This window comes from Ceratotherium simum, chromosome 6 (assembly GCF_057802395.1).
Source record: "Ceratotherium simum simum isolate JZ-2026a chromosome 6, ASM5780239v1, whole genome shotgun sequence".
Lineage (NCBI taxonomy): Eukaryota > Metazoa > Chordata > Mammalia > Perissodactyla > Rhinocerotidae > Ceratotherium > Ceratotherium simum.
In genome coordinates this window covers 63,549,943-63,566,110 of record NC_141905.1, presented here as the reverse complement: position 1 = coordinate 63,566,110, position 16,168 = coordinate 63,549,943, and the positions used below count along the sequence as shown (strand labels likewise).

The 16,168-nt window shown below is 53.4% G+C and overlaps 2 protein-coding genes across 3 annotated transcripts in view; one reads left to right on the top strand and one right to left on the bottom strand.

Annotated features, from left to right (window-relative positions):
• The first annotated feature begins 2,860 nt into the window (after nucleotides 1–2,860).
• Nucleotides 2,861–9,634, top strand: CALHM2 (calcium homeostasis modulator family member 2). Of its 2 annotated transcripts, none has more exons than XM_087432540.1 (3): nucleotides 2,861–3,233; nucleotides 4,555–5,992; nucleotides 7,333–9,634. In XM_087432540.1, exons 2-3 carry the CDS (start codon nucleotides 5,438–5,440, stop codon nucleotides 7,747–7,749), a joined length of 972 nt encoding a protein of 323 aa, XP_087288666.1. In that variant the 5' UTR covers nucleotides 2,861–3,233; nucleotides 4,555–5,437; the 3' UTR covers nucleotides 7,750–9,634. The 2 variants fall into 2 exon arrangements, with proteins under 2 accessions (XP_087288666.1, XP_087288665.1); XM_087432539.1 differs by having other exon boundaries at nucleotides 4,505–5,992.
• A 41-nt stretch (nucleotides 9,635–9,675) lies between these two features.
• The window catches only part of PDCD11 (programmed cell death 11), a 46,192-nt gene continuing 39,699 nt past the window's right edge, over nucleotides 9,676–16,168 (bottom strand). The window contains exons 28-36 of the mRNA XM_004428028.3: nucleotides 15,391–15,513; nucleotides 14,692–14,989; nucleotides 14,369–14,485; nucleotides 13,525–13,674; nucleotides 13,054–13,304; nucleotides 12,152–12,320; nucleotides 11,405–11,558; nucleotides 10,784–10,949; nucleotides 9,676–10,024 (exon numbers count right to left, since the gene is read on the bottom strand). Coding sequence (XP_004428085.1) covers nucleotides 9,853–10,024; nucleotides 10,784–10,949; nucleotides 11,405–11,558; nucleotides 12,152–12,320; nucleotides 13,054–13,304; nucleotides 13,525–13,674; nucleotides 14,369–14,485; nucleotides 14,692–14,989; nucleotides 15,391–15,513 — 1,600 coding nt within the window. The 3' untranslated portion in view covers nucleotides 9,676–9,852. The remainder of the gene's footprint in view (nucleotides 10,025–10,783; nucleotides 10,950–11,404; nucleotides 11,559–12,151; nucleotides 12,321–13,053; nucleotides 13,305–13,524; nucleotides 13,675–14,368; nucleotides 14,486–14,691; nucleotides 14,990–15,390; nucleotides 15,514–16,168) is intronic.

The window sequence follows — 16,168 nt, the reverse complement described above, 5'->3', positions numbered from 1 at the left end:
GCTCCCATCTGCCCAGCCCCTCCCAGGCCACTTCATCCTTGGTTGTCTATCTCCTCTCAGGTTCTACAGACATCCTTGCCCCAGTGTCCATTCTTGTCTGTGACTTTTTACTACCTCTATTCCCTTATGCTCAAGGGACTGGGAGGGCATCCAGCTATCTCATGAAGCAAGAATCCCTTGATTTTGGCCACTGTCCTGAGCTAGGCTGAGTGAGCGAAGGTGGGCCTAAGGACGTGACACCCAACCTTACCTGTTGGGATACGCCTGGGGTGACAGGTGATAAAACAAGATGCCAAAGGTTAGGTCCATTCAAGAGAAGCCAGCATGTGTGGTCACCATGGAGGCCACTCAACAATTGTCAAAGTGGACTACACATTTATTTAGGACCAAGCACAAAAAGCTTCCTGTCTTAGTCTGTTTGGGCTACTATAACAAAATGCCACAGACCCGGTGGGTTATAAACAACAACTTACTTCCCACCGTTCTGGAGGCTGGAAGTCCAAGATCAGGGTGCTGGCATGGTTGCATTCTGGTGAAGGCCCTCTTCCTGGTTTATAGGCGGTGCCTTCTCAGTGTCCTCACATGGCAGAAAGGGCTAGGGGTCTCTCTGGAGACTCTTTTATAAGTCACTAATCTCATTCATGAGGGCTCTGCCCTCACGACTTAAGCACCTCCCAAAGGCCCCACCTCCTAATATCATCACCTTTAGGGGTTAGGATTCAACATATGAATTTAGAGGGGACACATTCACACCATAGCACGTCTCATGGAAGGCTTCTGGAGCCCGCCTTGACACCCCGCTTCCATCCAGGTCTCAGGAGAAAATCAGACCATCTCTGGGACTTGAGCAGTTAGAAACAGGTCTTCCCATTTTCGCAAAGACCACACCCCCTGGGGAGGGAGCTCTAAAGTCTAAGAGGCTCTACCTTGAAGTGGAGATGAGGGTGGAAGGGGGTGAGGGGAGGTAGCTATGTGGAAACCGCTCAAGACTCCAGAGTGAGACAGAACTGGCTCAAATGCTGGCTCTACCACTTCCAAACTGTGTCTCTTGGGCCAGTTGCTTCCTTTTCTGTGCTTCAGTTTCCTCATCTGTACAATGGGGATGAGGGCACCTACCTCCTGGGGTAGTTGTGAGCATTAAATGAGTGAAGTGGATAAGCACATGGCCCATGCTGGGCACTCAGCACGTGGTGCTAACATGTTTGTGGATTTCTGGACTGAGGGCTTAACCTCCCCCTGCCCCTGGACATAAGAGGAGGGGGACATCAGGAAATGGAGCCCTTTGTCAAGGAGGAGGATACAGGGCCAAGAATATAGGTTTCTTGCCCCCTCAGATATCTTTGAGATGTAAGTCCCACTTTGCTAAGATTTCATTTTGATCTTGAGCCTTATAACGTTGTTTTAATAATTTCCATTCTTCCTTATGCACCCTTCCCTCTATTCCCACTTCTGAAATCCAGTCTCCCTCCTTTAATCATTTGTGAGGAGGACGAGCCCTGAAGGCCAAGGTGCACTAGAGGCTCCTCCAGGAGATGGGACTTTTTTGTGTGTGTGTGTGGTGAGGAAGATCAGCCCTGAGCTAACATCCATACCAATCCTCCTCTTTTTGCTGAGGAAGACTGGCCCTGAGCAAACATCTGTGCCCATCTTCCTCCACTTTACGTGGAGGAAGCCACAGCATGGCCTGGCAAGCGGTGCATCGGTGCGCGCCTGGGATCCGAACCCAGGCTGCCAGCAGCGGAGCGCGCGCACTTAACCACTACGTCACAGGGCTGGCCCCCAGGAGATGGGAGTTGATCTAGGCCCTGAGTGAGGGGGAAGATTCAGATGAGTAAGGGCCAGGTGTGTGTTGGTTGGGGGAGGCTTCCAGTGGGAAAAGACAGCCCAGAGGTATTGGGAGGTACAAATGTGAAGGAAAGAGTAAAGCTTTGGGTCAGGCAGACCTGGGTTCAAACACTAGAGCTGTAGGACCTGTGGCAAGTCACCCAATCCCTCTGAGCCTCAGTGTCTATCTATAAAATGGATATTAAAAGATATGCTTTTCAGGATTATGGTGAGGATAGAGGAGGATAACTTTTGAGGAAGAATCTGGAACAGTGTTCGGCACATTAGGTAGGATATGAAAAATAAACACTGGTCCTTTTCCTTCATACCACACATGGACAAGTCCAGCTCAGGGAGGCCACTCTGTCACTCAGCAGTTCCACTGTCATAGAACCACAAGCATTGCAGAGCTGACAGGGGTCTGGGAGGGTGGTCTCTCCCTTGATCCTAAGGGTCATCTAGCCTGTCCTTGCACAGGGTTACCCCTTTCAGCATTCTTAACCTGTGACTTTTCAGCCTCAGCTTGCACAATCCCACAGATGGGGAGCTCATGACCACTTTCTGGGACAGGCTGGGCAGCTCTGATCATTATAAAGGGCTTCTTCAGAAACCTGCCTCCTTGTAATTTCCACCCAACAGTTAGAGCTCTGCCCACAGGAGCTCAGAGAATCCCTAGACTCCAGAATTCACTCATCAGCCCTCCCAAGATCTGAAGCAGTATGAGGGGTGTTAGCTGAAGTATGGATAGAAGAGCCAGCAGGGTAGGGCCTGTCCAGTCAGTGGCCAGATGGCTCTGAGGGAGAAAGGCCAGAATAGGGTAGGGGGGCTCCTGGCCTTGTGTCTCCTGTTAGGAATCAGCATCGTGATGGCATCTCACCCCTAACCCTGCTGGGCTCTCGTTCTGGCAGCTTCTATCTGGTGGGAGTCAAGCAGGGGGTGCTCTTGAAAGTGGCCTGGAGGGCAGGCCCAGGCCAGATCTCCCGGAAGGCCCCCTGCCTGGCCCCTGAACTGGTCCAGCTGGTGCGGAGCACAGCAGGCCGTCCCAGGCAGCTCTGCTCAGGAAGGCTCAGAAGCCCCGACTTCCTCTCCTCTCGCACCGCCCTCGCCGCCCGCCCGCCTCTGCCTGGCGCCTGGGAGCTGTTTTCCATTCGCTGGCACTCACGTTCCATCCCGCTGTTTCCCCTTTTCCGGAGTTAAACTTTTCTGAAGACACCACCTACCCCAAGCCCTGCGGGTCCCAAGCGCCCTGCTCCTGGGCAGAAGCGGGAGGGAGCCCCCGCGGACGGCACAGCGGCGGCACTTCAGGCGGCCCGCCCTGAAAGCCGACGCCCCAGGGCTCCGATGTCTGCGCAGCTCTGAGAGCCCAGCCCGTGGAGGCCAAGGCCACTGGTGCCTGCAGCTGGCCCCAGGTAAGGAAGGGCCCCTCCCTGGGGTGTGCCAGGTGAGGCTGCCCAGAGGGATTGTGCGGGGGAGTGAGGCCTCTAGCTGAGGCCCCCCACTCTGGGCAGGGCCAGTCCTGCCCCCCTTCCCCGGGGCCTGTCTCCTGCTCTGTTGTTGGAGGAGGTCCCATCCCTGGCCTGGGGAACAGGGGCAGAAGTCTTAGAAGATGGCCTGGTCCCTCCTCTGCTCACCACCCACCAGTGTTCAGACATCTTGTACCCCACTTTGGGCGGTTTATGAATCCAGGGTCCCCATGGGGAGCTCATTAGGAGCCTTGAATCCAAAAGGGGAAGACAAAGAGGGAGAGGGGTTTCCCTTTGACCCATGCATCCTCAGCAATATTACAAACTCCCTTTCCCAGGGAGTTAGACTGGAGCCCCGGGGCTGTGAGCTGGGGAAAGAGTCAGATCCTTCCTCCTCCTCCAGCTCCTGGCACCCCACGTGGCCACCTGCTCTGCCCCGGCCCATCTGGCAGCCTTGGCAGAGACTGTGAGGGGTGGTGGTATAGAGAGGAGGCACAGAAGGAAATATGGGGAGGTCTCCCCACCTTCGTTTGCTGCCACCCCATCCCTCCACTTCCCTCTGTGGACTTTTGCTTTTCACCCACGGGATGGGGAAAAAGACATGGGGCCACACCCTGGCCTGTCTCTTGGCTTGTGTAGGTGGAGCCTGGGAAGGGAGTTGGGGCAGATCATGGCTGTAGCCTGAGGTCATGGCCACTTCCTGGCAGGCTGCCAGCACTGCTGCAGCCCAGGCCAAGGCAGAGCAGGCTCAAGATGGGCTGGTGGACACGGCCGAGCCTTAGCCTTCATCCAGGCTTCCTGTCGCTGGCAGGCTGGGCGCTCCCCAGGCCCAGGGCCCTGGGTGGAACAAGGCTGCTGGACAGGGAAGGAGTAATGGGTGGGGAAGAGGAGGTGCGCTAGGGCTCTCACAGATGGGGACAGAGCAAGGTCAGTAGGAGACCCAGAAAATGGAGGACTCAGTTTAACCCACCCGTGTCCACTTCCCAGGCCTCAGCTCGTGGTCAAAAGTCCTGCCCAGGCACCCCCATATTTGAATGGCCTCGAGCAGGGCACTTGATCCTCTTTAGGCCTTAGTGTCCTGATCTTTGCAGGAAAGAGAATCATCCCCGTCACCTCACCTCTGGGAGCCACCCTGAAGACTCGACAGGGTGAGAGATGGAGCTTTCACACGTAGGACAATTATCAGGCATCATTTATTCCCTTTCTTTTCCCTGCAGCATCCCTAAGAGGAGAGCAAGGACCAGAACGATTTATCCTCTTTTCACAGATGAGGACACTGAACTGAGACAAAAGTCATGAAGTATGTTGAGAGCCAGGATCTCCTAAACCAGCCCAGAGCCTGAGGCCTCCAAAATGAAAAGGTTCTTATAAACTCCAGGGATGCTGCCCCAGGCTCATCACTGACTCAAGGCCCCTTCCTCGACCCCACCCCACATCACAGGGTCAAGTCCAAGTCCCTTTTCCACTAGGATACCCACTCCAGCTTTTATACCCACAGGGCTAGAGGCCTTGAGGACATACCCTCCAAATAGTCCTAGGTCTCTCAGTATATCAGCACTACCTGGAATCCCCAAGGGAAAGCCAGTCAACATCCCACACTCCCCAATGCCACAGGGCCATTCCTAATCCCTGCCTCAAGGGAAGCTTGTGGTACTGACAAGAACCTAAGTGTCTGAGGGAGACAGACCTGAGCTTGAATCTCAGCTCTGTCACTTATATGCGACCCTGGCAAGCCACCCCCCTCCAGGAAGCCTCCACCTTCTCTATCTACACTAGGGATATGACAGCTCATATCCCTACAGTGTGGGATCCTGAGGATGGGCAACAAGGGATGTAAAGTGCCTGACACACAGTAGGAGCTCAGTGAACAGTGGCTACTGTCATTCCTCCCGGGCCTCAGGGCTTCCCGAGTCTCCTTCCTTTCTCACCAGCCAGGCCTCAATCCCTGTTTTCAGAGGCAAACATTTATCAGTCACCTACTGTTCCATAGGAAGCAGCAGGCCGGCCACTGTAGGGGATAAATGGCAAGACTGTGCCCTGCCTTCAGGTGCCCACCAGCCTGAGCTCCTTCCTAGTGCCACCAGGAACCATTGATCCCAGTCTCCTGCTGCCTCCACCCCTGCAGTCAGTCCCCCAGTCAACCTGTCACCATGGCAGCCCTGATTGCAGAAAACTTCCGCTTCCTATCGCTCTTCTTCAAGAGCAAGGATGTGATGATTTTCAACGGACTGGTGGCACTGGGCACAGTGGGCAGCCAGGAGCTGTTCACTGTGGTGGCTTTCCACTGCCCTTGCTCACCAGCCCGAAACTACCTGTACGGGCTGACAGCCATTGGTGTGCCTGCCCTGGCACTATTCCTCATCGGCGTCATCCTCAACAACCACACCTGGAACCTAGTTGCCGAGTGCCAGTACCGGAGGACCAAGAACTGCTCAGCTGCCCCCAACTTCCTCCTTCTAAGCTCCATCCTGGGCCGTGCGGCTGTGGCCCCTGTCACCTGGTCTGTCATCTCCCTGCTGCGCGGTGAGGCCTATGTCTGTGCTCTCAGCGAGTTCGTGGACCCCTCCTCACTCACGGCCGGGGAAGAGGGCTTCCCACCAGCCCACGCCACAGAAATCCTGGCCAGGTTCCCTTGTGGGGAGGGCCCTGCCAACCTGTCAGGCTTCCGGGAGGAGGTCAGCCGCAGACTCAAGTACGAGTCCCAGGTAAGGCTGTGTAAAGGGATGCTCCTTTTCTTTCTTGCCTAGGTGGCGGCTGGTGGGGACGTGCCAGCATGGCCCCATGTTAAAGCTGGAGTTGGTCCTCAGAGGCTGGGGTCTCCAGGAAAGCACTAGATTATCAGTGTCATGTATCAGAGCTGGCTAACTGTAGGTTAGTGCTTGGTGGGGCAAGGGTCAATTCCAGTCCCAAATAAGAGAGTTTTAAACATTAAAGGAACATTCTCCTGGCTTAGACTGATCCTTCATCCCAGTCACAGATTAAGCCCCTTATTCCAGCCAGATTGAGCATGAACCCCTGCAAGCTTTATGAAACGTCTGCTGTCAGCCATGAGTTGATAATGGAGTGTGGCTGGCTCTGGGGATGAGCTTGTTCCTATCCCAGGAAGGATAGGACTGAGTCACTGAGTCAGCCTCAAGTGTTGTTGACATAAGGGGAGTCCCTTGAGCCAGGAAGGGGAGTCAAGTCAGGAAGCAGCAGCTGCTGCCCCAATCCTAGCCTCAGCCTTGGCTTAGTTCGGAGGGAGCGGAGGTTGGCCAGGGGAGAGAGGGCAAGGGCAGCGACCGAGCAGAAGCAAAAAAACTGAGCTGGAAATGTTAACTTAGGGAAGCAGAGGGTGAGGGAGAGACAGGAAAGAGCGCAAGATTTTCTAAAAGGTCTCCTCTCAGGTGCATAAGAAACACAAGTAGACAGAGGAAGGGCTAGACACAGCACTGAAGGAGATGGAAGATGGTAGATGGAGACAAAAATTTTACTTGACGATGATCTGTACAGGATTGAATGGGGAAACAAAGATGACCCTGACTGCCCTAGCCCTCAATAGGCTCACACGCCAGCGAGCATTTGAGACGAGCCTATGAATGATTTCCAAAAAAGGCCGAGTGATGTGTAAGAGGAACCAGGCCATTGGGGACTCGGAGAAGGCAAGATTGCTCTCAGAGGGGCCTTTGAAGGCTTCCTGGAGGTGGCATCGGGGTTGAGCCTGCCAGTTTGAGCTGGATTTTGATGGGCTGAGATGATGTGGAGGGGGGCCCTTAGGGCTGAAGGAATGGCAGCAGAAAATGCAGGAGGCAAAGGCTAAGAACAGAGCAAGTGTGAGTTCAAGGGAGTGAGGACAAACAGGTGGAGTCACAGCCAGAAGGGCCCGCTTCCCTTACAGAAGCAGAATCTGCGGCCAGGTAAGTGCCAGAGCCAGCTGTCCGGGGGCTCTGAGGCCCAGGTTTGGCCCAGCCCACCCCTCCTGACCGGCTCCTTCTACTACTTCTTGGGGCGGGTGGGGGTCAGGCAGCTCCTTGCCCCTCCTCAACCCTGCCCCTTCTCTGGCCAGCTCTTCGGGTGGCTGCTCATCGGCGTGGTGGCCATCCTGGTGTTCCTGACCAAGTGCCTCAAGCATTACTGCTCGCCACTCAGCTATCGCCAGGAGGCCTACTGGGCACAGTACCGCGCCAACGAGGACCAGCTCTTCCAGCGCACGGCCGAGGCGCACTCGCGGGTGCTGGCTGCCAGCAACGTGCGCCGCTTCTTCGGCTTCGTGGCACTCAACAAAGACGATGAGGAGCTGGTTGCCAAGTTCCCAGTGGAAGGCACACAGCCTCGGCCACAGTGGAACGCCATCACCGGCGTCTATTTGTACCGTGAGAACCAGGGCCTCCCACTCTACAGCCGCCTGCACAAGTGGGCCCAGGGTCTGGCGGGCAATGGCACAGCCCCGGACAACGTAGAGATGGCCCTGCTTCCCTCCTAAGGGGCCTGTTCCCACACTCTTTGCAAATGACAGAACTTGGTCCCAAACTGAACCCCACTGCCAGCTCATATCAGCATCTGAAGATTTTTTTTTTTAACCATAGCTTTTTGGGGAAACAGGCCAGGAGAAAGGCACACAAGGTAACCTAGGGTGCGGAGGAGAGAGCTAGCAGACAACATAGTCAGCTCAGACAGGAAGGCTCTCAGACCTGAAGAAACCCCTCTACTGTTGCCACCAGTCACTTGGTCAACAGCTTTGGTGAAAAGACCCTTTCCCGGAACTGGTCCTTCGTTAACTACAATGTGGATGACCTTTTACTGGTGGGACTCCCAGGCTGGGAAGCCCTGCCAGCAGAGCCAGGTGACAATGAAACTCACCAGTAGGCTCCTTGTATAGGATATTGTGCAGTTAATTTGTGTGGAATTACATACAGACAGCTGCCTTCCAATGTATGCCTCTGGCTTTACTTTGTATACTTAAATTTTTGATAAAGGCTTTTCTTAGTATAAAGGACTATCTTGGTGTCTGCATGATTGGATAAGCCATGCCACAGCAGGCTGGTAGTCATGGGGACAGGCCCAAATCCTATCCCCTGTGGGAGGGAAGGGGACAGAGAGACTCCGGGCAAGACTAAAATGGACGGACGGGAGGGCAAGGGTGCAGGGAGAGCCAGGTGCTCCCTCCCACATGTGGGAAGGCCTTGGGGCTGATGATCCCTTGGCAACTGGATTCAGTCATCTGATTTGATCTGGGAGACAGACAGAGCCTGGCCTTTCTCAGAGGGAAGCTCAACTTAAATTTCATGAATTGGAAGATCCTACACTCAGTAGGGCAGACTAGCTCTTGTAACCTAGCGCTGTTGGTCATCAGACCAAGAACCAGGCCCGCCCTGGCTTCACCTCCCTCCCATGCCCGCCCTTGCCTGATCACCTCCACCACCTCTAAAACCTCTGAGGCTCTTCCCTGTCTCTGTCCTGCTTCCTGGCTTATGACTCAAGTCATTTCCCATGGAAAAGCTCTCCAGCCCTCAGGACATTTAAAGCTCTGCTAAAGAAAACGTTTAATTTTCTCAAGACCAAGTCAAAAAAGAACTGGCTTCAACAACTAGCTGGGTCTGTGCTGGCCTCCAAGAACTCTGGAACATACAGGATTATTACTTATCACAGGAGGCAGAGAGACTGTCTCTCTGGGAATTTTACCAGCGTCACAGGGAGGTGTGGGTGTGGTGGGCCCGTCAAGTCCCCTCTGCCTCAGGACTTAAGAACCACCACCAAGCCAGTTGATACCCTCTGCCCAGCAACCTCTCCCCAGAGGAGCTACAGAGAATCTGTGGGGCTCTCCCCAAAGCCACACAACACGGCAGTCTAGGTCCTCATTGAGCCTCCTCCCTGCCAGGCCCTGTGGCAGCACACAACATACAAGCTCTCCTTTAATCCAGAGAACAACCCTTCAAGGTGGGACTTTTTAACCCCATTTCACAAATGAGGCGCCCGATTTGGAGAGCCTGGGTACTCTGGCCCTGGTGGGCCTGAGAGGAGACATCACCAGGTGGTTTAAGCCAGTATCTGCGGCTTTCCTCTCAGGTGCCCAGGTTCTCCAATCTTCCTTTCTGGGCTCTGCCTCTAGAGTCCTCCTGTCCCAGTTTCATGGCCTCCCCAAAAGGGCACAAGGTACTAGCTGAGCTGAGGCGGAGGGAATGCCCAGAGACTCCAAGATCCAGGGGAGGAGGCCCACTCCCTGGACCCTGCTGACCCTCTCTGGCTGGACCAAGAGCCTCCTAGGGCCAAAGTGGGATCCCGACCACAAGATCGTCAGGAGTCAGCCCTCAGCTTTTCTGGGAGTCCAAGAGCCTGCTGCCTGCAACCACTGAGCAGCCCCAGAAAAGAAAAAGGAAGAAATAAATTGATACTTAAAACGAGCAAAAAGTAGTTATAAGAAATCTCAAACTCTTTTTTATCCTAACAGGATTACCCCAAGGGTACTGCAGAAAAAGCAGCACTTAAATAGAGTCCTCAGGCACCACAGGTTTTCGACTGCCCAGACGCCTGAGGTTCGGCTGGGCTGGCCCGCTGCTAACGGTGGCCATCCGGAGCCGGCCTGCCGCTAGTCCTCCAACACAGAGCTCTTAGCCTCCACGTATTCCAGGGCCTTCGTCTTCACTGCCTGCACGTCCTTCTCAGAGCCGTGCTGCTTCTCGTAGTCCAGGTAGCGCTTGAAGAAGAATTTCATTCGCTTGGGGGCCAGGCTCAGGTGAATGACCCGCTCGAAGATGTCCCTGTGAGGAAGAGCAGGGTAGCATTTGCCTCTTGGTCCCCGGACACACGATTCTGGGCAAGCCTTCCCCCACTTGCTCTCAGGCTCTGGACCAGGGCCCTCTGTTATCCAGCACTCCTCCTTCTATCTTTATTTTTATTACCTTCATAAACTCCCATCATGTGCAGGAGGAGAGAGACAACCCCACCCTCACTTTTCAGATGAGCAGACAGACACCCAGAGATATTAAAGGACTTACTGGCCTGAAGTCACATAATGAATCAGGACAAAGCTACTGGGATGGGGGCAAACAATTAGATATGGATCTGTGAGAAAAGCTCTGCTTAAAACTCAATGATGGGCTTGGGCAAGGCACTAGCTCTTTCTGGACCTCAGTCTACCCATCTCTAATCCTTCTCGCCTTGTGGGGATGCTGGTGGACAACAGTGGCATAAGGCCTGTGAACACTCTCTACAATGAGCCAGGCACAGTGTTAATTATGATGGAAACCCAAGTCTCCTGACTCCCAGGCCAAGGCCAGCCTGGTTCCAGACACAGACCCAAAGTTCTAGACACAGACCAGAGGCTGGCCCGAGGCAGAAAAAGAAGTTGGAAAAGTGAATGCCATAGGACCTGTTATGTCATGTCAAAGCTGTCTTTCCAGATAGAGTAAGAGAACTGGGGAGGCTGGGAGCTGCTGTGGGGCTAAAACTCATCAGCTTGGCCCATGTCCCTAACCCCCTCACAGGGAATTCAACCCTGGTCTGTCTTCCCCTCTCACCGGACTTCCTTCTGGCTGCCATGCTTGATGGCCATGTCAATGTAGACCGACCAGACATCCGTGCGCTTTGGGTAGGTGCTCAGCGTGTTCTCAAAAATGGCTTTGGCCCGCTCTGCATCCCCCAGCTGGAACTCAAGCTGGGCAAACTTGGCGATCACATCCACATCTGCAGGGAGAGGACACACAAAGCAGATAGACCTATCACCACAACACAACGTGCTGCAGGGACAGAGTCTGACTCATGACTCCCTGCTCTTGGGTCCCAAGATCTAGGTGCTGACAAGAGGGACAGGGTGAGTTTAGGACCAAACACACAGACGGGCACTGATCTATGACTCCAACTGCAGACACCCTACTCTCTGGGCACAGAAAGGGGGGACGGGCAGGGGCAACAGAATTAACGCTAATGGCTTTCTGTTCCTCCACCTTCGTAGTTTAGCATTTGAAATGCAAAATGCATTAAGTTCCTGAGCATATAATCAACAGAGAGAGAACTATGTACCCTCGTCAAGGCCTTCCTAATACCATCCTCAGATGAGAACACCCCCAATCCCCATGCCCACATATCAGAGAGCCTAACATGTTCAGGAATTGGGCCAGTAGGTGGGAATGAGCACTCACGCTCTTTATTAGGCAAGCACTCGAGGGCTCGCTGCATCACACGGTGACTGGCCCCAGCCTGGCCCCTCCGCAGAAGAAAGGCACCATATTTGATCCAGACAGTTTTTTCCTGCCGGAAACGCTTCAGCATCCGGTTGTAGAGTTCACCAGCTTCCTGTGGGAAAAACGAGGTAAGCTAAGAGAGTGTGATACGACACAGGGGGCAACAATAGAGATGTTAGCTACACTCATGGAAAGGTGGACATGGGCTCACAGACTCCAATCACTGTGTAGGCCCAATTCTAGATACCTGAGGGGAAAGGGCAGACTCACAAAGATGGGGAGACCACATGAGGAGGCCTAACACAACGGAGAGGCTCCCTACTAAGGAGGTCCTAAGACCAGAAGAGAGAATATGAGAATGACAAGAGGAAACAGGAGAGATGGAAAAGGGGACACTGGGCTGAGATGTCTGTTGCCTTCTGTCTATAACACCCCTGTCAGCAGCCCAAGGGATACACACCAGGGGTCCACTGTCCCTTCACTTCCCTCACCTTCACCCCTCATTCCTAAAGCAGAGGTTGGGAGAAATGACTTCCCCTACTTGGAAGATGAGCAAGTTAGGGCCCAGATGTCACAGAGCAAGCCTGGGGCAGGACTGGATCCAGAAAGCGGGGGTTCTTCCCTGATGCCTCTGTGACTCCCAGGAGTTAGTTTCCAAGCGGCTGAGGACCCTCCAGCAGCATGCCACCTGGCCCAGACTCCTACCTGGAATTTCTCTGACTTGCTGTAGATGTCAGCGAGATGGAGAAAGACCTTGAGAGGCTCATTGTACTGCACGGCCCGCTCGAAGACCTTGTTCAGTGACTCCTGAGAGCCGTACATGTTTTCTAGGTTCAGCAGTGCCACCCACACGTTCAGCTTCTCCTGCTCCTCTCTAGAGGGAGAGCAGGCAGCATGTGAGCTCCATCATCTCAGCCCAATGAACCCCCCACACTCATCTGGGGATGTCAACTGAAACTACTTCTTCCTTCCCAAGCTCCATCCCTGTCCTCAGTTCCCACACCAAGTGCAGGTACTGAGAGACCCTGTTCCCACTGCAGCTCACATAGAAGTAGGAACCCCGACCCCTCAACTGCCGGGTCTGGGGCTCCCCTGGTTTCTGCTTCCATTCCCAGGAAGGAAGCCTACCAAACCTTAAACTGGCCTGAGGGTAGGGCCGGAAGGAGCAGAATCTCTGGTCTGATTCTCTCCCCACACTAAGAAAATGAAGCAAAGGATCACCATTATTTTCACTAGCCTTCAGGAAACTCCTGCTACTCTCTGCCTGGAAAATGGCCAACTACAAGGTTTTCACCCAAGCGTGGGGAGAGATGTTTCCCTGTTCTACTTCTGCTCCAAGTTGGGCACCTTATTTAAGTGTAGGGACTCTTATAACTGTTACCCTTAGCTATTTCAGTGAAGAGGACTATAAATTATAAATAAGCAGATCTGTTTCACAGGTGGCCCATCTATGAGAGAAAACCTGGGAACCCATGGGCCCCTAGAGGCAGCCACCCAAACGGGCTGCAGAGGAGGAAATGACCCAGAGGCGGCAAGCCCTGCAACCTGGGGAGACAGGGTCCTCCCTGTCGAAAGACTCCCCCCAAAGCAGGGGTGAAAGCTGAGACCTGAAGGAAATGGTCTTGAGAGCCCTCTCAGCCACCGCCCGGGCCTTCTCGATCTCCGTGGCCTGCAGATGGAAGGCCATGTACTGCAGCCACAGGATGGAGCTGTTGGGGGAGCTCAGCACGAGTCGGTCAAAATCATCTGCTGACTCTGGCTGTCGCCCGGGATCCATCAGCGCCTCCTCGATGCGGGACAGCTCTTTCTCTGCCTTCTGCTTCTCCAACTCCCTTTCCTTCTTGCTTTTCTTCTTTTGCTAGGGAAGGCAGAAAAACAAGTGAGTAATCTGCTCCTCAGACCCTGCGGAGGGCTGTGGTGGAGACTGAGAGTTGGCAGGGCAGTGCACGAGCTCTATAACCACTCCTTGGCCTGAGACTGCCCCACCTGCCGGAAGAGACACCCAGGCTAGGACAGAGCACAGGGACTGGCACCAAGGGGTCCCTGCAAAAAGGGCAAAGCCCTGCAAAATACGACACCGTGGACTGCTGAGGCTTCTCATCCTCCTCGCTGTCTGAGCTCTCTCCTCGAGGTGGCAAGGCCGGGGTCAGAGAGTCCAGCCCCACGTCCCAAACGAAGCCGGAAGACAGCTGCAGCCGGGGCACTTCTGCTGGCCTGGTCTGCTTCTCCTGGAGGAACACAGAGGTATATGAGGAAAGCACTCCTGTTCCCCAGCTCCTCCCACCTGGAAAAGCAGGGACTCCCACCGTGCCCAGACACCTCTCTCTCCTCCCAGGGCCAAGCCAGGACCCAGTCCACTGGCCAAACTTTATAGTAGTGATGGAAAAGCTTTCTTTGTAAATAAATTCATTTAGGTAACAAAGTTTCAAAACAGATATGTATGCATATACACATATACATACATGCATAAAATAACATACATGTATAAAATAAGAGTAGAGCCAGGACAGAGATAGGGCAAGTGTTCTGAGGGTGGTAGGGATGTGAGTACCTAAAGTCTGGGAAGCCCCTACATACCCAGTCCTCTCAGTTCAAGTAGAGTTATTCTCATTTTTCAGAGGGGGACACAAGCTCAGAAAGGCCAAGTCCCCTCTTTATCTGCCCACCCCACTAATTTAATTAAGCTCCACTCAATAAACATTGATTAGAATTTATTTTATGCAGCCCACTCTATGGGTAGGACAGGGTCCCTGTCCTCAGGGAGCTGATGACCAACTGAGAAAACTAGTAGCCCCACCTTCCCATATTTTACAGGAAATTAGAGAAGAGGATGGTGCCAAAGACAGCCCAGCTCTGAGGCAGGAGACCAAGGACTTCCCTCCCCAGAGCAGCCTTTTCCCCCCATTCAGTGTCGTCCCTCACCTTGGGAAGCACACGCGTCTCTTCTATCTCCTCTTCTCCTTCCCGATAATACACTTCAATACCACTGTCATCCTCCTCAGACGGAGCAGCTTTCCTTTGCTTCTTGTTCACTGTTTCCTGAGATGACAGGTGGGAAAAATGCCGAGCCACCCTTCCTGCCCAGCAGCACCTCCGGCGGCCTGGGGCAATGCCCTCCCGGCACCACCCAGCGCCTGGCCTCCAAACTCACGCTGCTCTCAGTCCAAGTCTAGGCAGCTGCCTGGCTGAATTCTGAAGGACCCTCCTTTTCACGTGAGGGGAGGCCACCTCCCTGGGGGACGCACCTGTTCACTTCCAGACTCCAGGTGCGGCCGCTTGCCCTGCTTCTTCACATGTGGTTTCTGGGGATCTTTCTTCTTGCCGGGCAGCTGCGCCTCCTCCTGCCCCTTCTGGTTCTTCTTCTCTTTCCTTTTCTGATTCTTCTTCTCCTTCTCCTCTTCTTTGTGGTCCACCTCCTCTGCCTCTATTTTCCTCTCCTCTTGCTTTAGAAGTGGCAGTTCTAGGGAGGCAGGAAACACATCCGGCTTCCCAGTGTCGCTGGGGAGGAATGACAGCTCTACCAGGTTCTTCTGGTGATTCAGGCTATGACAGGGAGAGAGGGAAGGTGGACAATGAAGACTACAGACTACAACAGAGACAGCAAGCAGCCCAGGCCTTTCTCTCCTGATCAGCCCAGAATTTCCTGGGCCCTGACCCACTTGCCTTGGAATCCATTCACTATTCTTAGGAACGATTCGTACATTTTACCGTGCTGAGCAGAAAAATAGAGGGGGCAGCTGTGATGTCCCCTACTTCGTCCCCAAAAACAGGTGCCTATGCAGAGAAAAGTTTCTACATCTGCTTTTAGAAGATGAGGTAGAAAGCTCCAAACACAGGGATTTCATTTATCTGAACACTGCATTCACCACTATGTCTAAACTTTACCTCTAAATCTCCTCCGAGGGCTCCCAGAGAAAGGAGTGAGAGAGAGAGAAGGCACCTACCTTAGGACCTTGGCTGTGAGCAGCTTCCCTTCAGGGAGGTATGTGTCATACAGGGTTTTCTTGGACGGGCTGTACTGGGAGACTTGCGGGTACCGGGCCAAACCCACAACTGAGGGGCCAAGGCTGACAGGAGAGAGACAAGGGTCCTGTGGTCACAAATACAGCAACAGAGTCCCAGCCAAGCCTAGTGCCTCCACTTTCCCAGTGACCCAAAATTGTGACAAGATTTAAACAGACATAAGTTCCTGGCATCCAATAAGATAAAGAGGGCTTTATAAACTGGAAAAAATTATCAAGCATAATGAAGATATGATTGAAGGATTCCCCCTACCCCACATCACAGCATCACAGTGTATAAACCACAAACTGCTAGAAAGAGAATGAGGAAACATAATTATAGCAAGGAAGGCTGTAAAGTCTGGTGGTTGTGAACACTATGTGATTTCACGGGACATTCACAAATCATGATCATGGACATGACATATTCTCTGTCCAAAACACCAAACAAGATTAATTCAACACTATTTCTATCTATCTATCTATCTATCTATCTCTCTATCTATCTATCTAATCTACCTAATCTATCTATCTATCTATTTATTTTTGTGAAGAGAGCAGCCCTGTGCTAACATCTGCCAATCTTCCTCTTTTTTTGCTGAGGAAGACTGGCCCTGGGCTGACATCCATGCCCATCTTCCTCTACTTTATATGGGACGCCACCACAGCATGGCTTGCCAAGCAGTGCATCGGTGCGCGCCCGGGATCCGAACCGGCGAAT

What these genes read in the sequence shown, in the direction of transcription:
- CALHM2 (XM_087432540.1), top strand. Translation starts at nt 5,438, where the DNA reads ATGGCAGCCCTGATTGCAGAAAACTTCCGCTTCCTATCGCTCTTCTTC. An exon ending in GACTCAAGTACGAGTCCCAG is followed by an intron (nt 5,993 to 7,332) that starts GTAAGGCTGTGT and finishes TTCTCTGGCCAG; the next exon opens with CTCTTCGGGTGGCTGCTCAT.